The 27,803-nt window shown below is 43.7% G+C and overlaps 2 protein-coding genes across 4 annotated transcripts in view; both read left to right on the top strand.

Annotated features, from left to right (window-relative positions):
• Nucleotides 1-303: 303 nt before the first annotated feature.
• Nucleotides 304-27,803, top strand: ZNF665 (zinc finger protein 665). 3 transcript variants are annotated; one of them, XM_054538405.2, is made up of 4 exons: nt 314-364; nt 6,934-6,989; nt 14,335-14,461; nt 21,672-27,803. In XM_054538405.2, exons 2-4 carry the CDS (start codon nt 6,975-6,977, stop codon nt 23,564-23,566), a joined length of 2,037 nt encoding a protein of 678 aa, XP_054394380.2. In that variant the 5' UTR covers nt 314-364; nt 6,934-6,974; the 3' UTR covers nt 23,567-27,803.
• Nucleotides 14,333-27,803, top strand: part of ZNF347 (zinc finger protein 347) — a 41,915-nt gene continuing 28,444 nt past the window's right edge. Inside the window, exon 1 of the mRNA XM_054541193.2 lies at nt 14,333-14,461. The gene's annotated coding sequence lies outside the window, so the exon portion shown is untranslated. The remainder of the gene's footprint in view (nt 14,462-27,803) is intronic.

Here is a 27,803-nt window from a genome sequence, read left to right as displayed (position 1 = left end):
GGAGCCTTCATTACATATGCATGATTGCATATATTACTGGCCATTGGTTAAACTTTTAGATAGGCTAAGTTTTTTTTTTCTTTTTTTAGGAGAGACGAAGTCTCACTCTGACACCCAGGCTGGAGTGCAATGGCACGATATCGGCTCATTGCAACCTCCGCCTCCCGGGTTCAGGGCCCGCCCCGGCCCCGCCCACCCTATGCTCTCAGTCCCTCCCAACGCCTGGCCTTTCCCCACCGCAACCCGCCACTTTGCACCGGTCGGCCCAGGCCCCGCCCCCAGGCCGCCGGCTCCGTTTACTGCGCGCGCAGTTTGTTGCAAACCCGGAAGCAGATCTCTTGGAGTGAAGGCTGTCCGTCGCCGCGTGAGTTTCCCTCTATGTAGATTAAACCTGCGTTTCGGAGTCCCCTGCTCCTCCGTACCCGATGTCCGGGGGTTCCTATAGCCCTTAAAGTCCCCGCACAGCTCCCTCCATTCCAAGTAAATTCAGACGTTGTCGCGAGACTCTGGGGGTCGCGTCGCTTTGGGTTAAAATCACACAGGCTGGTCCTGCCCGTGGTCTTTCGGCCTTCAGACCATGCAGACACCTCCTTTCCTGCGCCGTTTCCTGCTTAAAACCCTTTACTGACCTGCGTTTTCCTGCTTAAAACCCTTTACTGACCTGCGCCCTGTGAAGTCCTCATCCGCGAAGTGGGTGCAGGATTTTACCGTCCCCTAACCTCGCCCTAGTCGGCTACTGGAGCGCAGCGCCGCAGCCCCAGTCCCGGGGAGGCCGCGCCTCTGCCTGGTCCTGGGATCCTGCAGACCCCACCCCTCTCCTAAGGCGCCGTCGCCCCCCACCTCCCTCCTCCTCGTGCGGGGCCCTGCTGCTCCCTAGGCCTCCCCTTCGCAGTCACCGTTTCCCCTGAGCACACGTTGAGGAGGTGCCCGGGGCCTGACCTGTGACACCCGGTGTTCTTGCCTGCCCAGCTCCACCCGCTGGAAAATGTGCTCCTCCAGGATTCAGGCGTCTTACTCCAAACCCTCCCTGTGAATGTGTGGGCCAAGGGGATCAGGAGACAGAGAGAGGGGCTGAGAGAAAAGTAGAAAAACAGAGACAGAGGAAAGAATGAGGGAAACCAATAAACATGGCAAAGTAGAGGATGGGTCGGGATTTGTAAAGAGACAGTACGGGTGAAAGAAGTCGCTGAGAAAGTAACAGGATGGAGAAACAACTGGAGAAATGTAGAGAAAAGCTCGATGTCTAGAGAGATGAAGGACAGCAAGGTAGGGAGAGGGGCAGCTCCTCAGACAGAGAGTTAGGGAGAGGAGGGGGTATTTGGAACCAGGACGGACAAAGCAGCATGGTGCTGGCACAGCAAGAAGGGGCAGCCGGTGACAAGGAGAGCAGAGGGAGAACCACAGCAGGGGGACACCTGGGATCTGGGGGTGCCAAAGAGTGGGGACAAGGAAGTGAAACAGGGAAGAGGGGATTTAACAGGGAGAGCAGAGATAAGGGAAGAAAGAGGCAGAAATATATTGAGATTGGAGACAACCAAAAGATTGGGGTGAAAGAGGAATAAGGTGAAACAAGTTGCAAGAATGGAGCAGAACAAGTGGAAGAGAAGGAATAGAGGGAAGGAGAAACAGCAGGAGAGGAGAGGGGCTCAAAATGAGGAGCAGAGACCCAGGCTGAAACACAGAAAAGAAAAAAGGAGAGAGAAGAAGAGAATGAGAGAGACATACAGAATGAGGGAGGGAAACACAGGAAGGAAGAAAGAGGGGGACTTTGGCCCAGATGCGTGGTGGTTTCACTGGATACGGGTAATTACATCGTGATGTATTGATTTCTGTATCCATAATCTAACAAATTTTTTTTTTCTTGAGACAGAGTCTCACTCTGTTTCCCAGACTGGAGTGCAATGGCACAATCTCAGCTCACTGTAATTCTGCCTCCCGTGTTCAAGCGATTCTCGTGCCTCAGCCTCCCGAGTAGCTGGGATTACAGGCATGCACCACTACACCTGGCTAACTTTTGTATTTTTAGTAGAGACGAGATTTCACTACTCCTGACCTCAGGTGATCCACCCACCTCAGCTTCCCAAAGTGCTGGGATTACAGGCATCAGCCACTGTGCCCAGCCCCTAATAATATAACAAATTTTGTATGTATATATTTTGTTTCTGTTATGGAGATGCTGGTGAGAATTGCAAAAGTTTTGTCTGTAAGACATGTGCATTTTATAATTCCTGGCATTAGAGGTTAGCTTCTATTTGCAATCTCTATTCTACCAGAGGGCAGTGACTTGACTTATTCAGTTGTGGGTCACCCTCTTTCCTTTTCCTAGGATGGGGTAATGTGTAGGCAAGTGTATGAGTGAGGAGGAAAAACCAAAGTGTTTTTCCTACTCTCATAATCAAGTAATGAACGCTCAACAAAGAATGCATCGCCTCTCATCACCAAAACGTGTGGGGTGGGGATTTCTCCTCACCAACACGCAGTTCTTCAACAAACACTACCTGACTGTCCTATAATTTAATTCAATTCGGACACTATCTACCCGGAGTTAGCATTAGATCCCACTAGTTGAGGGTCCCCACTTCAGATACCAGCCCTAAGTCCCAGATTCTGAGCTTCGGACCCATTGAGTATAAATTTGGGATTCTCCTTATCCCTTCCTGAGGTGCTATTAATTTGCCAGAGCAGCTCATAGAACTCAGGGAAACATTTTCCTTGGTTTACCCAATTGTTTTTTGTTTGTTTGTTTTTGAGACGGAGTCTTGCTCTTGTCACCCAGGCTGGAGTGCAATGGCACGATCTCTGCTCACTGCAACTTCCACTTCCCGGGCTCAAGCAATTCTTCTGCCTCAGTCTCCCAAGTAGCTGGGATTACAGTCGTCCGCCACCATGCCTGGATAATTTTTGTATTTTTAGTAAAGAAGGGGGTTCACCATGTTGGCCAGGCTGGTCTTGAACTGCTGATCTCACGTAACCCACCCACCTTGGCCTCCCAAAGTGCTGGGATTACAGGCATGAGCTACCGCACCCAGCCCACCTAATTGTTACAAAGGATACTACGAAGCATACAGATGAATGGTTTTAGCAAGTTAATTGAATCCAAGGAAAGGGTTAAGAGAATCACCGTATTTATCTGGTGAGAGTGTAGCCATCAGCTACTAGTAGCATGTAGCACACTGAGATCTTCACCTGGGAGATCTGACACTGTCAGAGTGGAGTGAAATTGTAGGACCCACCACTGGGAGTGCACTGCACAACTGGTCATTGTGGGAAAAACTACACACATTTTGGTGACTACAGGTGAGGTATTCTGGGTTGAATGTGACAATAGTATGAACAGTTTGATTTTTTCCTGTCTCAAACAGTAAAGGGAAGAGCTCTCCAACAGGCCCACCCACCTGTCTTAAGGCCTGCGATCTCAACGCAGGAGGTACTGGGAATGGTCTGTCCCTGCTCGGGGCTGTTGCTGGCTCTTCAATTTTGCACCACAGTCTCAGGACGGTGTGGCTTCCTCCTCCAATGCGTCAACTTTTACTTCAAGGGAATTATTTTGATGAGCATATCCAGATTAGTGGTCTTGTCTATTCACACACACACACACACACACACACACACACACAGAAAATAAAGCCTTTCTTTCCCATTTACTCTTCCAACTTTAAAACAAAAAATAAGGCTGGGCACGGTGGCTCACGCCTGCAATCCTAGCACTTTGGGAGGCCGAGGCAGGCGGATCACCTGAGGTCAGGAGTTCGAGACCAGCCTGGCCAACATGGTGAAACCTCCTCTCTACTAAAAATACAAAAATTAGCTGGCCGTGGTGACGTGTGCTTTTAATCCCAGCTACTTGGGAGGCTGAGGCAGGAGAATCACTTGAACCCAGGAGGCAGAGCTTGCAGTGAGCCGAGATCACACCATTGCACTCCAGCCTGGGTGACAGAGCGAGACTCCATCTCAAAAAAAAAAAACAAAAAATCCTTAACTACTTTTCCTTCTGTAGTAAGTTCCCCTCTTCTATGCTCTGTTTAAGAGAATAGTACACAAAAACTTCGTGTTCTTTTTTTTTCTTTTCTCACTTTCTCTTCTGTTTTCCTGGCTTTAGGGACATTCCATTAACCTTTTAAAACTATTTGTTTTCAAGTTTTTGATACCTCGCTGATCACGTCACTCTTTCCTCTTCTGGTGTCTCTTGATTTTTCTGTTCCCTAAATGTGGAGTGTGCACGGCTTACTCCGTGAGCTTCTTGGTTCCTGTCCACACCCGCTGTGGGCGGCAAGCCACCCAGGTGCCGAGGCAAGGGACCGAGGACACAAGCTGTTCCAGTATAATAAAATAAGAATAGTTATACAAGATATAGATCTTAGATATGATTATATATGAATATCATTAATCATTAGTTGGCAGCAATTACTCTTTATTCCAATATTATAATAATCCTCACTCTAGAATCATAACCTAGGAAAAGCCAGGCCATACAGAGATAGGAGCTGAGGAGACATAGTGAGGAGTGACCAGAAGACAAGAGTGCGAGCCTTCTGTTATGCCCAGACAGGGCCACCAGAGGGCTCCTTGGTCTAGCGGTAACGCCAGCGTCTGGGAAGACACCCGTTGCCAAGCAGACCATGGTCTAGCGGTAGCGTTAGTGTCAAGGAACAACACCCGCTACTTAGCAGACGGGGAAAGGTAGTCTCCCTTTCCCCGGGGGAGTTTAGAGAAGACTCTATTCCTCCACCTCTTGTGGAGGGCCTGACATTAGTCAGGCTCGGACGCAGTTATCCAGAGGCCTAGTGATGCTGTGCTTCAGTGGTCATGCTCCTAGTCTGCCTTCATGTTCCATCTTGTACACCTGGCTCTGCCGTTTAGTTAGCAGTAGCAAATTAGTGAAAGTGCAAAAAGTCTCTGATAAGCAGAAATAATAATGTAAGCTGTTTCCCTCTTTCTCTCTCTCTCTCTCTCTCTCTGCCTCGGCTGCCAGGCAGGGAAGGGCCCCCGTCCAGTGGACACGTGACCCATGTGACCTTACCTGTCACTGGAGATGGCTCACTCTCCTTATCCTGCCCCTTTGTCTTGTATCCAATAAATATCAGTGCAGCCTCACATTCGGGGCCACTACCGGTCTCCGCGTCTTGGTGGTAGCGGTCCCCTGGGCCCAGCTGTCTTTTCTTTTATCTCTTTGTCTTGTGTCATTATTTCTACGCTGTCTCGTCCCCACACACGAGGAGAAAACCCACCGACCCTGTGGGGCTGGACCCTGCAACCCACTGCTCTTCCTTATCATCTCATCTCACAGCTTTAAACCCACCTACACAGCTCCCTGTTCCCTGCAGACCTCTCCCTTGAACACTGGAATCCTTTGTCCAGTTGTCTCCTCAACAGTCTGCTAGGAGGTGGAACAGGCATCTCCACCTTCGTATGTCCAAAAGGGTCATCCTGAATTCCCCCAAAGGTGTTCCCCAGCACACCCAGCGTGGGTAGGGGTCTTCAGCTAAGACCCAGGGCTTAGCTGAACATGTCAGCATGTATTTAAAATATAGAAGATAGGACATTATTTGTGAGTTAAAAATAAGATAAGCGAATTAAAGAAATACATTGTTTAAAAACTTATTTATTATTTCTTCTAGTCTTTTTTTTTTTTTTGAGACAGAGTCTCGCTCTGTCGCCCAGGTTGGAGTGATCTGGGCTCACTGCAACCTCCACCTCCTGGGCTGAAGCGATCCTCCTACCTCAGCCTCCCAAGTATCTGGGACTACAGACCCGTACCAACACACCTGACTAAATTTTGTACCTTTTTTAGAGATGGGGTTTTGCCATGTTGCCCAGGCTGGTCTCAAACTCCTGAGCTCAAGCAGTCCACCCACCTCTGCCTCCCAAAGTGCTGAGATTACAGGCAAGAGCCACTGCATCCCGCCTAAACATTCTTTGGAGATGTGGGAGAAAAATTGTTTGAAGACCTCAACCCTGCCTGACCTGCTCCCCCAGGACCTCTCTGACCTCATCTCCTGCCTATGTCCTCACTCCCTCTGCTTCAGCCACTCAGGCCCCTTTCCTTTTCCGGGGTCCCCAAGTTACTCCTGCCTCAGGGCCTTCACATGGGTGGTCCCTCTGCCTAGGACTCTGGCCCCTCAGCTGCAGGTGCAAACACCCTTCCTAACCCAAGTCTTTGTTCTGATATCACTTCCTCAGTGGGGACTTCTGTGGCCCTCTCCCTGACCCCCGCTTCAGCATTCCATCCCCACCCCCACCCTCACCTCTTGTCTGTGTTGGCTGTTCTGCGTGTTTCTCTGTGCTGCTTCTCCTTCCACTGTCTGGATCCTGGTGACAACAAGGCCCCCAGGGAGAGTACAGCCAGAAGGTGGGGGGCTGTGCCGGGCTTGGCCCCTCTCAGTGGAGCTCAAGAACGCTGAGGCATTTTGCAAATACGTCTCTTACGCCCCCTTAGCAGAGATTTTCATGCAAATAAGTTGCAGCCCAGCTTCAATGACATTTAAGATTGGTTCTGTTCTGTTATTGTGTATCTGCCATTGAGCACCAGGGCACTGCTGATCGTTTCTGAAGGCTGAGATCAGCCTGTGACCCTCAGAGGGGAGGGGGGCTGTGCTCAGCGTGGGGTTTGGTCAGGGCTGGGTCTGTGCCCTGAACAGAAGCTCATTCCAGCCCAGCTCCCCACTGCTGCAGCCTGTGTGGGGGCTTCTTCAGGAGGGGAGTGGGTTCTAAAGAAAGAGGTCAGAAACTCACTTGTTTTTCCTATAGGAGTTTCTTATCCCTGCATCTTTTCTGGTGCAGTGGGCAGCAGAGGACCATCTTTCCTGTGTATAAGGTCTTCCCTGTGTATAAGGTTATGGCCCAGGAGGGGGTGTGTTGATTCTAACCAATAAACAGCATATTTTTTACATTCAGGACTGAATTCTAAAGTCTCTTTCATGTTACCCAAGGTAGAACCCTGAAAGAAGAGGAAGAGGAAAGCAAAGGAGTCAGGGATGGCTCTTCGTCAGGTGAGATGATATTCTCGGTGGATTGTTCTGTCTCCTTCCTTTCAGAAACCCTGGGCCTTGGAGTTGGGAATCTTCTCTGAATCTGAAGCATCCTGCCTGACAGGTTTGCTCACACTCACTCATGCCTTCCCTCAGTCCCTCTCATCTCACTTAGATTCCATCTCTTGTGACCCAGTGACATGAACTTGGGAAGAGGCTGCACGGGGCATAGTCCTAGGAAGGGCTCACACCCAGACATGGATGGAGATGGGGTGAGGGTCCTGTAGCATCAGTGCTGTTGGGCAACACGGATTGTTCAGGCCATATTTGAATATATTGCCAGCTCTGTGTAAACTGTGATAAGAGAAGCTGGTTATGAAGTCAGATGTTACTGTGTACAAGCACCCATGAAATGCTGTAAAACGAGACCACTGTGGGGAAAGCTTTGTAGCCTTATTTATATTGCATTTGATGCCGAACAAGTGAGTCACTGTGTTTCTGACTCCAAACCAAACTCCTTTTTTTTTTTTTTTTTTTTTTTGGTTTAGACAGAGTCTCGCTCTGTCGCCTAGGCTGGAGTGCAGTGATGCGATCTCAGCTCACTGCAACCTCCACCTCCTGGGCTCAAGTGATTCTCTTGCCATGGCCCCCTGAGTAGCTGGGACTACAGGCGTGCGTCACCACGCCCGGCTGGGACTACAGGCGTGCGTCACCACGCCCGGCTATTTTTTTGTATTTTTAATAGAAATGGGGTTTCACCATGTTGCCCAGGCCGGTCTCCAACTCGTGAGCTCAAGCGATCCACCCGCCTTGGCCTCCCAAAGTGCTGGGATTACAGGCGTGAACCACCGCGCCCGGCCTTCATTACTTATATTCAACCAAGAGAGAAACTTATCCCTCAGGCAGCACCCTGGAAAGGCAGAATATTGGATGAATGTTTTCATACGTTTCCTCTCCCAGGAGAAATGGGAAATGGGTGTTTTTCTTGTAGTGACACTGCATCATGCCAGGATGAGGCCTCTGTGAGCAGATGTCCTGTATTTTCCTACTAGACTTCTGTTAAGAGTTCCAGCCTCTTACATGATTACTGGATTTCTCACAAAGGCAATTGGTTCATATGTTGCTACTAAATGTGTGTCTCCATGGTGGAGGTAGTGTTTGGGAGTTCTATTCCTCTATTTTATTGACATCACTTTAGTACAGTTTTATAATTTCTTTAAATAGGTCTGGAAACGTATTTTAATAGGTAGCATTGTATAATTCCTAATGTACTCGTGAGATGCATTGTGTGTTTGTGTTTAATGAGAGCTGCTAAAGAAAGAATGAAGATTGTTTTCACAGTATTGTTATTAGTTCTTATACTTCAATGCATTCTTCTCCTGGGTTGTGAGTATGTCATCTGTTAGTTTTAACAGATCCAGCTCCTACTTTACCTTTTTCTTGGTCTCAGCTCAGGCATGCTCTGAAGTGGGCTTTAGCTGGAGCCTTGGTGAGCCCCATTTTCTCCTTTTTTTTTTTTTCTGATACAAGGTCCGGCCCTGTCGCCCAGTCTGGAGTGCAGTGGTGCAATCTTGGCTCACTGCAACCTCCACCTCCTGGGCTCAAGCCAGCCTCCCACCTCAGCCTCTCAAGTAGCTGGGACTACACGTGCATGCCACCACACCCAGCTAATTTTTATATTTTTTGTAAAGATAGGGGTCTCACTATTTTGCCGAGGATCGTCTCGAATTCCTGAGCTCAAGCAATCCACCCGCCTTGGCCTCCCAAAGTGTTAGGATTACAGGCATGAGCCATCACACCCAGCCCATTTTCTCCATTTTAATTTAGAGCAAATGCATCCAGCATTTACTGCTTGATTATGATGTTTGGTGAAATTTTCTTGTTTAATATTAGCTTTTGGTGTTTTTCAAATTTCCTTTTTGGACTGATTTTTAGTTATCCAATAATTTCTTTGAGTAAGTATTGTTGCAATATGTACTTCTTAAATCTATTAAATTAATGTATGGTATTAAAAAATGTCCTAATCTTATGTTATGATTTCATGAGTAAAATAAACTAAAACCTCCATTGGGCTTTTGTTAATGCCTAAATATCTAAATTTAACTGGGAAAAAATGGTATCTGTATTTTTAATATTTGTATTTAATACCAATTGGAGTACAAGTTCTTACATATTTTTGTTTTAGCGTTTTTACAGCTTAATTTACAAAAATGTTTGTAAACTACATTAAGTACAATTCATGCATTTTAATTGTCCCAGACTTTCTGAAAAGCACATGAGCGAAAAAAAACAACTAAAGATATCATCAAAAAAAATACATCATTGAGACACATCTCCTTATTTCACTTAATTTAACTGGTATATGTGATGTGTACACATGAATATATAGATGCATACGCCCATGGTTTTATAAAAGACATACCATCATTTAAATAAATTGTATGTGTTTTATCGTTTGAAGTCATATTTTAAATATTTTCTGTGGCCTTAAATTTGTTCTCCACTGTCTTTTTTTTTTTTTTGAGATGGAGTTTCACTCTTTTGCCCAGGCTGGAGTGAAGGGGTGCAATCTCGGCTCACTGCAACCTCCGCCTCCTAGGTTCAAGCAATTCTCCTGCCTCAGCCTCCCGAGTAGCTGGGATTACAGGTGCCTGCCACCACACCTGGCTAATTTTTGTATTTTTAGTAGAGACGGGGTTTTACCATGTTGGCCAGGCTGGTCTCGAACTCCTGACCTCAGGTGATCCATCTAACTCGGCCTCCCAAAGTGCTGAGATTACAGGTGTGAGCCACCACGCCCAGCCTGTTCTCTACTATCTATTAATGAACTAATAGGATAGTAATATATGGACATAAATGCGTTTGTGTATATAATGACCTTTGGTGAAGTTCCATATTGTTAGCCTTGAACTTGTTTCAGTTTTTCTCAGTTAGGTGACCTCATGTCAATTTACTTTTGGTGCTGTTTAGGAAAAACAACTCAAAAACCATGTTTTCCTCTGGTCTCACACCAACACCACAATCCACACCGAAGACTTCTGTGGCCAAATGCGAGGGATTTCTCCCCACCAACAAACAGCGAGCAACCAACTGGCTGTCCTCCAGTTCAATTCCAACACTGTCTGCATGAAGACAGTGTCAGATCTCACAGATTGATGGCTCAGTTCCCAATTGCATGTCCAGGTCTCTGAAACTTCTGACCAACCAACTTCAAGTTGAGGTTCCGAACCATGAACCCTTCTTTGGGTTGGATTAATTTGCTGGAGCAACTCTTAGAGGTCAGAGAAACACTCAGTTTTACTGGTTGATTATAAATACTATTACAGAAGATACCAGTGAAGAGATGCATAAGGTTGAGGTATGGGGAAAGGGGTGCAGAGCTTCCCTGCCCTCCCTGGGTATGCCGTCCTCCAGGAACCTCCACGTGTCAGCCCTCTGGAAGCTCCCTGAACCCACTGCACTCCAGCCTGGGTGACAAAGCAAAACTCCATCTCAAAAAAAAAACAAAAAAAAAGAAAGAAATTTATATAGTCATACAAAACTCATAACCACTTTTTTTTTTTTTTGAGACGGAATCTCGCTCTGTGTCACCCAGGCTGGAGTGCAGTGGTGCAATCTCGGCTCACTGCAAGCTCCGCCTTCCAGGTTCATGCCATTCTCCTGCCTCAGCCTCCCGAGTAGCTGGGACTACAGGTGCCCGCCACCACGCCCGGCTAATTTATTTTTGTATTTTTAGTAGAGACGGGGTTTCACCGTGTTAGCCAGGATGGTCTCGATCTCCTGACCTCGTGATCCGCCTGCCTCGGCCTCCCAAAGTGCTGGGATTACAGGCGTGAGCCACTGTGCTCAGCCAAAACTCATAGCCACTTTTATCTTTGTTTTCTCTTTTGAGTCTACCCAAATTTCCAGTGAGAAAGTCCTGAATTCAGGGCTGAAATTAGGCTTTTACATGTGCTTTTTTCTGTAAGTGTGACCTTGTAATAAAGGAAGTGGTTTGTTGTCCTTGATAATCTCATTTGGCTCCTGTGTAGTTCTTTGAGATAATTCCCTTGCCAGCTGGTTGTCTTCCAAATGTGTGCAAACTATATTACACTACTTTATGCAAACTATATTATACTACTTCATGCAAAGAGACAGACACTACTTTTTACTGTATCTTTCTAGGACTTTTTATTCTGTTTTCAGTTTAAATTTGCTTACCCCTGAGATTTTAAAGTCTCTTTCTTCATAAAACACTATTTGAACTTGAATATATTAACACATTCTGTGGCCAGTTTTGCTCGACATCATTTTACCCTTCATTCTCCAACATTCTCTCATTTCTTGTACTTCTTTATTTATTTGTATTTATTTATTTTTACTTTTTTGTAGAAGCAAGGTCTTGCTGTGTTGCCCAGGCTGGTCTCAAACTCCTGGGCTCAAACAGTCTGCCTGCCTCGGCCTCCCAAAGTGCTGGGACTACAGGCATGAGCCACCATGCCCAGCCAATTTCTTTATTTTTTAAACCTCATTTTCACAGTAATTCTGAGGATTTCAGCCACCGTGTAGCATCTAAAAGACTGGGAAAGTTCTTTTCTAACCAGTTTAATGACCAAGAAACTATTCAGACCAATCTACATGTCAGTCATCCACGGTAGAATGGTAAACCAAAGAGCTGTGGGCAGCTGCTGATAGATGTTGCACAAAAGGATGTTGGGAATCTATTAGACATTGGTACACGTCGTTACATAAATGAATTCTTCCAAAATGACCACCCTTTCAGAACCTTGGACAGATACATTGACTCCTTTGTGCTGATCTCAGACACTGAGATTCTAAAATGAAAACTCTGAAGGCTCTTGACTATGTAGCCTTCCTTAATGCTTTAGCATTCCAAACCGCCCACTTACCCTCTTTGGAAGATTATTCAGGTCATTGTGAGCTGCTCTTCCAGGTAGCTTGCCTGTTGCTTAACTGATTGCTTAGGTTTAATTTTAATTCCTAGACACCTGGGTACAGGTACTTGCTCTGTCATTTTTAGCCCTTTGACCTGAGACAGGTTTCTCAGCGTGTCTGTGAAACAGTTGTCCCCACAGTAAAATGGGAGCAGATCTTTCTCTCATGGGCTACAGTGTTGTATGTGTTATTACACATAAAGGATTTAAAATCCTACCTCGCATATGGGCATTGTTCTTAAATCCCTGTCATCGCTATTGCTCTCATCATAGTTTTAAGACTCTGACTTGTTTTTTCTTCAAAGCCACTGTGGATGCTGTCATCCTTGAAGACACCACTCATTCTCTAGGTCATCTAGATGCTGAATATTACTTGATGTGTCAGACACAATATCTGTCTAACACTGCTAGAGATAAACTTGTGCTGGGCTTTTTTGTTTTGTTTTGTTTTGTTTGCCTCCCTGTTGCCCAGGCGGGAGTGCAGTGGCACAATCTTGGCTCACTGCAACCTCTGCCTCCCGGGTTCAAGCAATTTCCAGCTAATTTTTGTATTTTTAGTAGAGACAGAGTTTCACTATGTTGGCCAGGTTGGTCTCAAACTCCTGACCTCAAGTGATTCCCCCATCTTGGCCTCCCAAAGTGCTAGGATTACAGGCATGAGCCACTGCGCCCAGCCAATTTTGTATCTGTATATTTATTTATTGTCCACAAAACAGAAATCCACACTAATTTCGAGGATATCATAACCTCTTAGGGAAAAGAATAATAAAACAGGATTAAGCAGACATAACTTGCTCAAATAAACCTTAGTGTGTGAGAATATAGGGAAAAACTAATTCAGTTTCTTTTTTTTTCTTTTTTTTTTGTTTGTTTGTTTGTTTGTTTTTGTTTGAGATAGAGTCTCGCTCTGTTGCCCAGGCTGGAGTGCAATGGTGTGATCTCGGCTCACCACAACCTCCGCCTCCCAGGTTCAAATGATTCTCCTGCTTCAGCTTTCCGAGTAACTGGGATTACAGGTGCCCCCCACCACACCTGGCTATTTTTGTATTTTTAATAGAGACGGGGTTTTACCACATTGGCCAGGCTGGTCTCGAACTCCTGACCTCAGGTGATCCACCCGCCTCGGCCTCCCAAAGTGCTGGGATTACAGGCATGAGCCACCACGCCCAGCCGGATTCAGTTTCTTCTACTGTCCTCTTGCAACACAGAACGCTTCTGTTCTCCCAGATGTGTTGGGTTTTCCATCACATCAATCAAGCAGTTCTGCAGTGGATATGACCTGGGTGTCCTCCCATTCAGTTCAATTCTGATGCTGTCTGGATATAGCATCACATCCCACAGGTGTAGGGCTGAGTCCCACAAGGGTGCAGCCACCTCATTGCCATTCGCAAACACAGGTTGTGGCTTGGGTTTCTCACTAACTGGCTTAAGTTGTAAATTCTCATCACCTTTTCGTTGGGATCAATTAATTTGTTAGCGTGGCTCGCAAAACTCAGGGGAACACTTGATTCATATTGATTCATTTATTGCTGAGGATATAACAAAGAATGCAGATGGAAGCGATCTATTGGGTGAGATAGGGAGAAGGGACTCTGAGCTTCCATGCCCTCTGTGGGTGCACCACTCAAGGAGCCTCCATGTTATCATCTGTCCCAGATGCTCCTCAGAACCTTAATTTTTTGCATTTTTATGGAAGCTTTATTACATAGGCATAACTGTGTAAATTATTGGCCATGGATGTTCAACTGAACCTTCAGCCCTTCTTCCCTTTTGCAGTGTTGGAGATTGAGCCTGAAAGTCCCAACCCTGTAATCTTTTATTTATTTTTATTTTTATTTACTTATTTTGAGAGAGTCTCACTCTGTCGCCCAGGCTGGAGTGTGGTGGTGTGATCTCGGCTCACTGCAACCTCTGCCTCCAAGGTTCAAGTGATTCTCCTGCCTCAGCCTCCTGAATAGCTGGGATTACAGGCACACACCACCATGCCCAGCTAATTTTTGTATTTTTAGTACAGACATGGTTTTTTCACTGTGTTGGCCAGGCTGGTCTCAAACTCCTGACCTCAAGTGATCCACTGGCCTTGGCCTCCCAAAATGCTGGGATTACAGGCATGAGCTATGGCGCCCGCCCTAACCCTGTAATCTTGCCTTGGCCTTTGCAGTGTCCAGCGCACACCCTGAAGCTATCTAGCGGCCTTTAGCCACCAGTTAGTCTCATTGACGTACAAAAAGATACTTATCACCTCACAGATTTCAAGTGAGCTCTTTTCAGGAAAGAGGGATGAAGATCAAATCTGTATGTACCGTGATCACAGCCTGGATGTGTCAGTCTGCTGACTTGAACCTATTCTTACAGCTCTCTCCTCTTCTCGTTTTATGTGAAGATTCAAATTTTCCTCATAGTCACTTGGTGAAATGTGTTTTTCATTTTAGGGACAGTTGACATTCAGGGATGTGGCCATAGAATTCTCTCAGGAGGAGTGGACATGCCTGGACCCTGCTCAGAAGACTTTATACAGGGACGTCATGTTGGAGAATTATAGGAACCTGGTCTCCCTGGGTGAGGATGACTTTCTTTTAGAAGTCAGGGTCTGTTCTTGTGTATGTTTTCATTTTCCCTTGTGAGTCTCTTGAGAGCCCCTGCGTTGCTCGATGAGGATGGATGTCTTGTTGACTCAGAAATGAAAAGCCTGATCATGCAGAATCTGGACTTTAATCTTGCGGTTTCTCGAGATGATCTGCCCACTTTGTGAAGAGTTTTAGAGCTTTGTATGCGTAATACCTTGTACCAGACTTTTAAAATGTTTGATTTTCTGTTTTCTACTTCTGTGCTTTTGATTTAGTGGTTCATGGAAGAAAGCTAGATATCTGCGTAGTGTGGTGTTTCCCAACCACTCAGGAGGCATTCAGTGGATCAATTGTTGAAATGTTTTCCCAAATCCATCTGCAGTTTCCTCTCTTCTCACATAAACCTAAGGGTGCGATTCTGGAAAAGCCACAGCACATTATATTTCTTTTTCTTTTTTTTTTCTTTCTTTTTTTTTTTTGAGACGGAGTTTCACTCTTGTCACCCAGGCTGGAGTGCAATGGCATGATCTCGGATCACTGCAACCGCAACTGCCGCCTCCTGAGTTCAAGCGATTCTCCTGCCTCAGCCTCCCGAGTAGCTGGGATTACAGGCTTTAGCCACCATGCCGAGCTAATTTTTGTATTTTTAATAGAGACGAGGTTTCACCATGTTGGCCAGGTTAGTCCCGAACTCCTGACCTCAGGTGATTTGCCCAACTCAGCCTCCCAGAGTGCTGGGATTACAGGCGTGAGCCACCATGCCTGGCCTTCTTTCTTCTCATAAGCAGGAATCTCTCCTTTTGATATGAGTATTATCTCCTTGTTGGAACAAGGGAAGGAGCCCCGGAATGTGGAGAACCAAGAGACAATAGAAACTGGGAGTGGATCAGAGGTGTGATCACAGGTCAGAGTTCAGATGGGCAGGGAGAAAGCATCTCATTAGACAGTGTTTGAGAAACACCCTGCAAATGGAAGAGTTTTTGGGAAATAAAAGTTTAAAAGTTTATATCCTGTGATCACTGATAAGAATTTTTTTCCCTACCACTTAATACCCTGTTCTTTAGATGTGTAAAACTTTATCCTTCCAACCTGCAGTGGTGCTACAGCCCAAACAGCAACACATGCAAAGTCTTGGTCATGATCTCCAACCGTCTGTTACTGGGTTTCTATGAACTCTTAGTTCCTTTCAAAAGGGTTGCTTTCCTCCTTAGTCTCTCCTTCTGTGCTTGATTCAATCAAAAATCCTTATTTTTCTGTCCACAGAGACATACATGAGGCCTCCATAGTTTCGACAAGTGCCCCTATCCATATTTTATCCCATTTCATAAGCTTGGAAGACCTACTTCCAAGAGATAGAAAACATTGGCTGCTCCTCCTTTGCACCTGGGGCCCCGGAAACTTCACGGAGCTGTCTTAAGCTTTCCTTGCCTGTTGAGGTCTCAGCTACTTCTTCTCTTCCACTTTGTGACAGTTTGTGGGTGTGGGTGACAAGGGGAGTGGGTTGGATCTTCTGAGATGGTTAGCCAATGTTAAGTACAGTGAACAGAAATGTCCTCTCTTTGATCCCAGTCCTACATGGGGCGTGTATCCTATTTTTTTCACACTTGAGCATGGGATTCTTTGAACAAAACAAACCTGGAGGCATCACACTACCTTATTTCATCATATACCTTATTATGAAGATATAGTAATTAAAACAGGATAGTACTTCCTTAAAAATAGACACATCAACCAGTGGAACAGAATAGAAAGAGTAAAAAATGCCAGATGTGGTGGCTTATCCCAGCACTTTGGGAGGCTGAGGTGGGTGGATCACGAGGTCAGGAGTTCAAGACCAGCCTGTCCAATATGGTGAAATGCTGTCTCTACTAAAAATAGAAAAATTAGCCAGGTGTGGTGGCGCACACCTGTAGTCCCAGGTACTCGGGAGGCTGAGGCAGAAGAATCACTTGAACCCAGGAGGCAGAGGTTGCAGCGAGCTGAGATTGTGCCACTGCACTCCACTCCAGCCTGGTGACAGAGCGAGACTCCATCTCAAAAAAAAAAAAAAAAAGAGTAAAAAAAAAAAAAAAAGATGGATATACGGCCAGTTGCCTTTTGACAGAGGTACCAAGAACACACAATGAAAAAAGGACAGTTTTTTCAATAAGTGTTGCTAGAAAAACGCAATATCCACACACAGGAGAATGAAATGGATGTTAATCTCACACCAGATACCAAAATTGATTCAAAATGTATTAAATACTTAAACATAAGACCTGATAATGTAAAACTACTAGAAGCAATCATAGAGGAAAACCTACATGACGTTATCAATGATTTTTTGGCCTTGACCCCAGAAGCTTATGCAACAAAAGCAAACAGATAAATGGGGTATCATCTACTGAAAATGCTTCTGCACTGCAAAGGGAACAATTAACATAATGAAGAGACAACCTACGGATTGTGAGAAAGTATTTGCAATTTGTATATTTGACACCAATTTAATGTCCAAAATGTATGAGAAATCGAAACTACTCAATAGCTTGAAAACAAACCAATTAAAAAATGGCCAAAGGACCTCAATATACATTTTATTTCCTTTTTTTTTTTTGAGACAGAGTCTCGCTCTGTCACCCAGGCTGGAGTGCAGTGGCGCGATCTCGGCTCACTGCAATCTCCGCCTCCCAGGTTCAAGCAATTCTCCTGCCTCAGCCTCCCAAGTAGCTGGGACTACAGGCGTGCACCACCACGCCTGGCTAATTTTTGCATTTTTGGGAGAGACAGGGTTTCACCACGTTGGCCAGGCTGGTCTCAAACCCCTGGTCTCAGGTGATCCACCTACCTTGGCCTCCCAAAGTGCTGAGATTACAGGTGTGAGCCTCAATATACAGTTCTTGAAGGAAGACAGACAAACAGCCAACATCACTACTTGCAGAGATGCAAATTTAAAACAGCATAAAATATCACATAGCTGTCAGAATGGCTACTGTCAGAAGGACAAAAGATATGTGTTAGCAAAGATATGGAGACTGGGGGTTCTCCATATCTTTACACATATTGGTTCAACCAATACACTATTGGTTGAATGTAAATTAGTCCAGGCATTATGAAAAATTATATGGAAATTTCTCAAAAAAATAAAAATAAAAGTACTATATTATCCAGCAATCCCACTTCTGGGTATACAGTTGGCCCTTGAACAGCACAGGTTTGAATTCCGTGGGTCATCTTATATATGGGTTTTATTCCAGTAAATATATTGGAAATTTTTAAAGACATTTGCAACAATTTGAAAAAGCAGACAAATTGCATAACCTAAAAATATCATAAAAATTAAGAAAAAATTAGGTATGTCATGAATGCATAAATTATTACTCTATTATTTACCACCATAAAAAATACACAAATCTGACTGGGTGCGGTGGCTCACGCCTGTAATCCCAGCACTTTGGGAGGCCAAGGTGGGTGGATCACCTGAGGTCAGGATTTTGAGACCAGTTGGCCAACACGGTGAAACCCTGTTTCTACTAAACATACAAAAAGTAGCTGGGTATGGTGGCACATGCCTGTAATCCCAGCTAGCTGGGAGGCAGAGGCTGGAGAATCACTTGAACCAGGGAAACAGAAGTTGCAGTGAGCTGAGATCACACCACTGCACTCTAGCTTGGGTGTCAGAATGAGACTCTCTTTCAAAATAAAAACACAAATCTATGATAAAAAATTAAAACTTATCAAAACTTATACACACACTTACTGCATGTGACACCATTTGCAGTCAAGAATAATATAAACAGGCTGGGCGCAGTGGCTCATGCCTGTAATCTCAGCACTTTGGGTGGCTGAGGCAGGTGGATCACGAGGTCAGGAGCTCAAGACCAGCCTGGCCAAGATGGTGAAACCCTGTCTCTACTAAAAATACAAAAATCAGCTGGGCGTGGTGGCAGGCACCTGTAATCTCAGCTACTCAGGAGGCTGAAGCAGAGAATTGTTTGAACCTGGGAGGCGGAGGTTGCAGTGAGCTGAAATCATGCCACTGCACTCCAGCCTGGGTGACACAGCGAGACTCCATCTAAAAAATATATATATATATAATATAAAATATATATAATATATATAATATAAAATATATATAATATATATAATATAAAATATATATAATATATATAATATATATTATATTATATATAATATATAATATATTAAATATATATACACACAAATGTAAAGATATAATAATCATAATTATATAGAACTAATTTTAGTACATAGTGTACTGCCATACAATTTCATAGCCACCTCCTATTGCTATTACATGGAGCTCAAGTGTTGCAAGTATTTGCTTAATACACTCTGTAGCGCTAATCATCTTTATGTAAGTAGTTCATCTCTTCAGTAAATTGCATATCATAATAAAAAGTGATCTCTTGTAGGGTGTGGTGGCTCACGCCTGTAATCCCAGCATTTTGGGAGGCCAAGGTGGGCAGATATCTGAGGCCAGGAGTTCGAGACCATCCTGGCCAACATGGTGAAACCCCGTCTCTACTAAAAATATAAAAAATTAGCTGGGCATGGTGGTGGGCGCCTGTAATCCCAGCTACTTGGGAGGCTGAGGCAGGAAAATTGCTCCAACCTGGGAGGTGGAGGTTGCAGTGAGCTGAGATTGTGCCACTGCACTCCAGCCTGGTGACAGAGCAAGACTCCATCTCAAAAACAAACAAACAAAAAAGGAATACAGTATATAATACATATAACATAAAAAATACAAGATACATTCTAATCGACATTATATGTTTGTTAGTAAGGCTTCCAGTCAATCGCAGGCTATTAGTGGTTAAGTTTTTGGGGAGTCAAAAGTTATATACAGATTTTCAACTGAGTGGAGGGTTGGCATTCTTAACCCCTACATTGTTTAAGGGTCAAGTATATATCCAAAGGATTTAAATCAGCATATCTATGACATATCTGCATTCCATGTTTAATGCAGCATTGTTCACAATAGTCAAGTTATGAAATCAAACTACGTGTTCATCAACAGATGAATGGATAAAGAAAACGATGGAACACTGTTTAGCCTTTAAAAGAAGGAAGTTCTGTCTGCCAGAACATGGATGGACCCCGAGGATATTTTGCTAAATGAAATAATCTAGGCACAGAAGTACAAGTACTGCACCTTCTTACCTATATGTGGAATCTAAACCTCTTGAACTCATAGAAAGAAGAACGTTGGTTACAAGAGGGTGGGATTGGGGAGATTAGGAAGATGTTTGTCGTTTCAACACAAAGGTTCAATTAAACAAGAGTAAATGACACATTTTTCACATGATGGATGTGGTAATAAGCGTGATTCCATCATTCCACATTGTATATATGCATCATGACATCATTTTGTTCCCCATAAATATATACACCTGTAGTTTGCCATTATACAATGTAAGTTTTCTTTAAAAAATTATATTCCGGTTCCTATATCCTGTGCTGGTTCTGAAGTAGAACTCCTCTTTTTTGTTGTTTTTTTGAGAGGGAGTCAGGCTGTGTCGCCCAGGCTGGAGTGCAATGGCGCGATCTCGGCTCACTGCAAGCACCACCTCCTGGGTTCACGCCATTCTCCTGCCTCAGCCTACCGAGTAGCTGGGACTACAGGCGCCTGCCACAACGCATGGCGAATTTTTTGTATTTTTAGTAGAGATGGCGTTTCATCGTGTTAGCCAGGATGGTCTTGATCTCCTGACCTCGTGATCCACCTGCCTCGGCCTTCCAAAGTGCTGGGATTACAGGCAGGAGCCACCGCGCCCAGCAAACTCCTGTTTTCTCAAGAGAAATTGTTGGCTGAGCACCGTGGCTTACGCCTGTAATCCCAGCACTTTAGGAGGCTGAGGCGGGTGGATCACGAGGTCAGGAGATCGAGACCATCCTGGCTAACACGGTGAAACCCCGGCTTTACTAAACAAAATACAAAAAATTAGCTGGGCGTGGTGGTGGGTGCCTGTAGTCCCAGCTACTCGAGAGGCTAAGGCAGGAGAATGGCGTGAACCCGGGAGGCGGAGCTTGCAGTGAGCCGAGATTGCGCCACTGCCTGGGCGACAGAGCAAGACTCTGTCTCCAAAAAAAAAAAAGAAAGAAATTGTTGACAAATCCACAGACTATAACTTCCTGTAAACACGGTTACTAATTCTTGCCTACTGCGTATATCCTGAGTTGCTAAAATATTTTCTTAATTTTGATTATTATTGATAGAGGATGGTTTTTCACTGTGTGTAAGAAATGTAACTGTTGGGGCTGGGTGCAGTGGCTCACACCTGTAATACCAGCACTTTGGGAGGCTGAGGCAGGTGGATCACCTGAGGTCGGGAGTTCGAGACCAGCCTGACCAACATGGAGAAACCCTGTCTCTGCTAAAAATACAAAATTAGTCTGGCGTGGTGGTGCATGCCTGTAATCCCAGCTACTGAGGAGGCTGAGGCAGGAGAATTGCTTGAACCCAGGAGACAGAGTTTGCGGTGAGCTGAGATTGTACCACTGCACTCCAGCATGGGCAACAAGAGCAAAAGTCCTTCTCAAAAAAAAAAAAAGAAAGAAAGAAATATAACTGTTATATACCACTTGTTAATGTTGCAAAATATTTGCTCTGTGTGGGTATATAGGGGTATGTAGTTTTATAACAGGTATTCAGAAAAATAGTTTTTTCTGACATTTTAAAATTGAATTCCTCCTCATTTTTTCAGTGCTATTATTGTTTTCCAATTCAAAATTACTACTTCTTTAATTATTCATTACATATGTTTGCTGTGAGTTATTTACCATTAGAGTATATCATGTTGTGCTTTAGCATTTACTTATGCATAACAAATACGCTTTAAATAGGCACAATATAAGAATTCTTTGTCTTGAATTCTGTGACAGCCATGTGAAACATACTGCCAATTGGTAGCCTTGGGTCATGGTTGAAAAATACTCCTTTCAGGGCTAATATGGGTTTGCACAATATGAGTGTTTTGTTCACAGATTGTTTAAAACTAGGATCCCCTACTATTTGAATTACATGTTATCACCTTTGATAAGGAATCCTGTTCCTTTTGTGTTCTGGAAAATTATGGTTCTGAAGAATCATAAGTCTGTTCAACATAACTATTACTTTTGGTGTAACATTAGGTTTTTCAATGGGAAATAATTATTTACCTACTATAATTAACTGGAAACCTATGGTTGTTTATATCTGACAGATATCTCTTGTAAATGTATAAACAAGGATTTGCCACCAAAGGGGAAGAACAATATGGGAGAAGCATTCTACATGGTGAAGTTGGAGAGACTTGAAAGCCATGACACTGAAGGCTTGTCCTTCCAGGAAGTTCAGAAAAATACATATGACTTTGAGTGTCCGTGGAAAGATGATGAAGGAAATTCTAAAAGAGTACTTACGTTGCAAAAAGAAAATCTCCCTGGTAGAAGAGATCAACGTGATAGAAGGGCTGCAGGAAACAGGCTTATTGAAAATCAGCTTGGAGTAAGCTTTCAGTCACATCTGCCTGAACTGCAGCAATTTCAAGGTGAAGGGAAAATTTATGAATACAATCAAGTTGAAAAGTCTCTTAGTAATCGAGGAAAACATTATAAATGTGATGAATGTGGCAAGGTCTTCAATCAAAACTCACGGCTAACAAGTCATAAGAGAATTCATACTGGAGAGAAGCCTTACCAGTGTAATGAGTGTGGCAAAGCCTTTACTGTTCGTTCAAACCTAACAATCCATCAGGTCATCCATACTGGAGAAAAACCTTGCAAATGTAATGAATGTGGAAAGGTCTTCAGTCAACCTTCAAACCTTGCAGGTCATCAGAGAATTCACACTGGAGAGAAACCTTACAAGTGTAATGAGTGTGGCAAAGCCTTTAGAGCACATTCAAAACTAACTACACATCAAGTTATCCATACTGGAGAAAAACCTTACAAATGTAATGAATGTGGCAAGTGCTTCACTCAAAATTCACACCTTGCAAGTCATCGAAGAATTCATACTGGGGAGAAGCCTTACAAGTGTAATGAGTGTGGCAAAGCCTTTAGTGTTCGCTCAAGCCTAACTACCCATCAGACAATCCACACTGGAGAAAAACCTTACAAATGTAATGAATGTGGCAAGGTCTTCAGGCACAATTCATACCTTACAAAGCATCGGAGAGTTCATACTGGTGAGAAACCTTACAAGTGTAATGAGTGTGGGAAAGCCTTCAGTATGCATTCAAACTTAACTAAGCATCAGATCATCCATACCGGGGAAAAACCTTTCAAATGTAATGAATGCGTCAAGGTTTTCACTCAGTATTCACACTTAGCAAATCATCGAAGAATTCATACTGGAGAGAAACCTTACAGGTGTGATGAGTGCGGCAAAGCCTTTAGTGTGCGATCAAGCCTAACTACCCATCAGGCAATTCATACTGGAGAAAAGCCTTACAAATGTAATGACTGCGGTAAGGTCTTCACACAAAATTCACACCTTGCAAGTCATCGGGGAATTCATTCTGGAGAGAAACCTTACAAGTGTGATGAATGTGGTAAAGCCTTCAGTCAAACATCACAACTTGCAAGGCATTGGAGAGTTCATACTGGAGAAAAACCTTACAAGTGTAATGAGTGTGGCAAAGCCTTTAGTGTTCATTCAAGCCTAACTACCCATCAGACAATACATACCGGACAAAAACCATACAAATGTAATGATTGCGGCAAGGTCTTCAGGCACAATTCGTACCTTGCAGTTCATCAGAGAATTCACACTGGTGAGAAACCTTACAAGTGTAATGAGTGTGGCAAAGCATTTAGTGTACATTCAAACCTAGCTACCCATCAGGTCATCCATACTGGAGAAAAACCTTACAAATGTAACGAATGTGGCAAGGTCTTTACTCAAAATTCACATCTTGCAAATCATAGAAGAATTCACACTGGAGAAAAACCTTATAGGTGTAATGAGTGTGGGAAAGCCTTTAGTGTTCGCTCAACCCTAACTACCCATATGGCAATCCATACTGGAGACAAACCTTACAAATGTAACGAATGTGGCAAGGTCTTTACTCAAAATTCAAACCTTGCAAAACATCGAAGAATTCATAGTGGATAGAAACCTTACAAAGGACGCTGGGCATGGTGGCTCATGCCCGTAATCCCAGCACTTTGGGAGGCCAAGGTGGGGGGATCACCTGAGGTTGCGAGTTCGAGACCAGCCTGGCCAACATGGTGAAATGCTGTCTCTACTAAAAATACAAAAATTAGCTGGGCGTGGTGGTGCACGCCTGTAATCCCAGCTACTCAGGAGGCTGAGGCAGGAGAATCGCTTGAACCCAGAAGGCGGAGGTTGCAGTGAGCGAGATCATGCCATTGCACTCCAGCCTGGGCAACAAGAGTGCAACTCCGTCTCAAAAAAAAAAAAAAAAAAAAAAGTAACCTTACAAAGGAGTGTGGCCAGTTCTTCAGCCACAAATTACTTCTCTCACAACATCAGAGAATTCATTCTTGAGACAATTCTTACAAATACAGTGACTGTGGCAAACTCCTGATGAGTTTAAGCATTAACAGACATCAGAGTTCAAATCCTGTCAATATACTATGTATGACAGAAGCTTTATCCAGGTCTCAGAGCTCAATAGGCATCAAAAGATACATCTTTGATGAAATCACACAAATGTAACATGCGTGCCGAGACTATTACTCCTGGACCACAACTGTAGGTGAGGATTCATAGGAAGAGTAGAACTCAGTCTCTAGTTTCCTCATAACCCTCTGATATTATATACTTCAGCATAATCAGAAGTCCAAATGTGTTAAAACTCATTACATGATACATATCAAAGGTTGTAGGATGTTTGGAAATGGCCAATTACTTTCAGCTTAAAAAATGTTTTGTTGAAGTATTTAAGATTTATTGAAAAGGCGACTATTTATAACTTCCAACCAGAACTTTGCAATCTGCTGATTTTATACATGATTATATGCCTTACATGGTGTTGTTTGGGGAAGAATCAAAGGATGGAAGGGCTCACTCATTAGGTGAGGATTATTTCTCTCCAAGCTCCTGAAGAAGAAAGACTCCGTCTTTTAAAATTAAATATAGTCTGAATTAGAGAGCACTTGGAAAGGGCAGAGGATAATGAACTACGATGTCACTCATCATCCTTATTGCACTCCAGGTGCCCTTCTTCTGACAGAAGGGCACTGTGGGTATGGAAAGAAATTCTCTACTGGCCGGGCACGGTGGCTCACGCCTGTTATCCCAGCACTTTGGGAGGCCGAGGCAGGCAGATCACCTGAGGTCGGGAGTTCGAGACCAGCCTGACCAACATGGAGAAACCCCATCTCTACTAAAAATACAAAATTAGCCAGGCATGCTGGTGCATGCCTGTAATCCCAACTACTCAGAAGGCTGAGGCAGGAGAGTCGCTTGAACCCGGGAGGCAGAGTTTGTGGTGAGCCGAGATCGTGCCACTGCACTCCAGTCTGGGCAACAAGAGCGAAACTCTGACTCAAAAAAAGAAAGAAATTCTCTACCAACAGACCATGAAATAGAGCCAGGAAGGCACTCGGATTTTTATTAGAGGAGAGTAATAGCTTATTAGGGACTGATGTGTGGTACAAATAATGCAGAAAAGTGGAGGCTACCTTCTCCATCAAATGCCAATAGCTGTTGCATAGCAAAGATTGATTTTTTTTTTTTTTTGAGATGGAGTCTTGTTCTGTTGCCCAGACTGGAGTGCAGTGATGCAATCTCAGCTCACTGCAACCTCCGCCTCCTGGGTTTTAGCGATTCTCCTGCCTCAGCCTCCCAAGTAGCTGGGATTACAGACATGTACCACCACGCCTGGCTAATTTTTGTATTTTTAGTAGAGACGGGGTTTCACTATGCTGGCCAGGCTGGTCTCGAACTCCTGACCTCATAATCCGCCCACGTTGGCCTGCCAAAGTGCTGGGATTACAGGCTGGAGCCACCGTGCCCGGCCGGCCGAGCATAGGCAGTTTAATCAAAGTAACCAGAATCCCATGTTTGTTACTAGGATTTACATTAACTGCTGGAATCACATTTTGCTACTATTTAAGAATGCATCATAGATTTAATGTTTAAACTAATAAAATTTGATGTATTTTATAAGTATGAATGAATCATTTCTTGCCAACATAGTTTTATCCTACCTCAGTAGCATACTTCATAACAGATAACAACAGTGCACCATTAAGCTATCGAAGGATCTAGAACAATGATTTCCATTGTTGGATCAAACAACATATAATTTTCAGAAACTAAGTGTATTTTGGTTTTTTTGTTTGTTTGTTTGAGATGGAGTTTCATTCTGTCACCCAGGCTGGAGTGCAGCGGCGTGATCTCGGCTCACTGCAACCTCTGTCTCCCGGGTTCAAGCAATTCTCCTGCCTCAGCCTCCCAAGTAGCTGGGATTATAGGTGCCCGCTACCACGCCCGGCTAGTTTTTGTATTTTTAGTAGAGACAAGGTTTCACTATGTTGGCCAGGCTGGTCTCGAACTCCTGAACTCAAGTGATCCACCTGCCTTGGCCCCCCAAAGCTCTGGGATTACAGGTGTGAGCCACCATGCCCAGCCCAGAAACTAATTGTATTTTGTACTTGAATTCTCTCCACACTCTGCCTTGGGATACTTATGTGGTATAATGAAAATCCCATAGAAAGGATATTTCAGACTCTCACACCCTGAAGTCTGCATTGCTCTTGATGCATATGCACAGTATTATTATATTTTTGTATGTCTCTTTCTTGCATGCCGAATAACACCTATGGCATTTATCTTGATGTACCTGAAGTGAAAATACAAGTATAGTAAAAATATGACATATTAGGAAACAAAAAAGTGTGGGGAATATGGATAAAAACAACAACATCTCTTTTTTACCCTTGGAATGCTCAGTGGCAATTGGAAAAATTAATATATATAAATTTTCTTTTAAGAAAGGACATAACACATACAGATTTTTTTTTTCCTGGCAGATAAACTACAAAGTTTATATGTTCACCCTCATAACATTTTGATAATTTGAACTTGTGACTTCTCTACTGGAACTGTATCAAACTTCACCTAAAGTTTGGTTGAGAAGTGTTATGAGACTGTTGATTACATAATGTGGGTTTCTGGGGAAAGCTGAGTAGACTTCCAAAGCTGGTCCAAAAATGGCTTGAGAGCCCAGATAAGCAACTTGCTTGGTGTGTTATGGTTGATAAGGTGTGGGGATGGGTTAGATGAAGCTTTGTGTGGTTTGAACGTCCATCTAGTGACAAAGGAGGAAGCACTCAAGCATGATCAGTTTGACCAAATGGGCAGAACAAGAGGTGCAGAGCTGTAAAAGTGTTAGTAGTACAACATCACAAAATGGAGACTGACACTAGTACACTGAATTATTTACTCTGGAAACTCCTGAATTCTTGGTTTGGGAAGACCCCAGCTTTCTTTTTTGTTTGTTTGTTTGTTTTGTTTTGTTTTTTGAGACAGAGGCTTGCTCTGTCACCCAAGCTGGAATGCAGTGGTGTGATCTCGGCTCACTGCAACCTCCACCTCCCAGGTTCAAGTGATTCTCCTGCCTCAGCCTCCCAAGTAGCTGGGACTACAAGGCATATGCCACCACGCCTGGCCAATTTTTGTATTTTTAGTAGAGACAGTTTCACCATGTTGGCTAGGCTGGTCTCGAACTCCTGACCTCAAGTGATCCACCCGCCTCTGCCTCCCAAAGTGTGAGCCACCACGCCCTGCCCTAGTTTTCTTCATAGTAATATTCTACATTTATTTGTCCGCTGTACCCATAGGACTCATTAAAAATAACACAACTGTTGAAAATGTTTTTGAAATCCTGTTTAGTTATAATGCCTAAGATGTTTTTATACTAAGTGAAAATCTGTGGAAAAGTTTATTACATAATAAATGTGATTAAGCAGTTTTACTGGAAGGGCATTTCTCCAAAGGCTATGGAAATGTTACTTTCAGTTTATGGTATTAAGCAATATATTTCATGGTTTATGTTCAATTGTAGTAAAATTACTTTTTATTTTTTAATATGATTTTCCCTTTTATTTTTTTCTTTCATACATTGTAACCCAGATGAAACGTTTAATATTTTGTTAAAGTGAAAACTATAGGGTATATATAAATAAGGGTGTTGTTTGGAGATAAAATTGTGTGACATGAAAATGTACATAAGACAATAGCAGGTATAAACTAGGTTCTCTATAAACATGAAAAAAGGGTATCCCTGTGAGTCTTGAGTTCAGTGAATGTACTGGGATGATATGTTAGAAATGCTGGAAAATTATTCTTTAGGCGAAAATAAATCCAATTGTCATGTGGT

This window comes from Pongo abelii, chromosome 20 (genome assembly GCF_028885655.2).
Source record: "Pongo abelii isolate AG06213 chromosome 20, NHGRI_mPonAbe1-v2.0_pri, whole genome shotgun sequence".
NCBI classification, from domain to species: domain Eukaryota; kingdom Metazoa; phylum Chordata; class Mammalia; order Primates; family Hominidae; genus Pongo; species Pongo abelii.
This window is presented reverse-complemented; position numbering and strand designations above follow the sequence as displayed.

Coding starts and splice junctions, on each gene's coding strand:
- ZNF665 (XM_054538405.2), top strand. Junction 14,462..21,671: donor TAGGAACCTGGTCTCCCTGG/GTGAGGATGACT, acceptor TATATCTGACAG/ATATCTCTTGTAAATGTATA.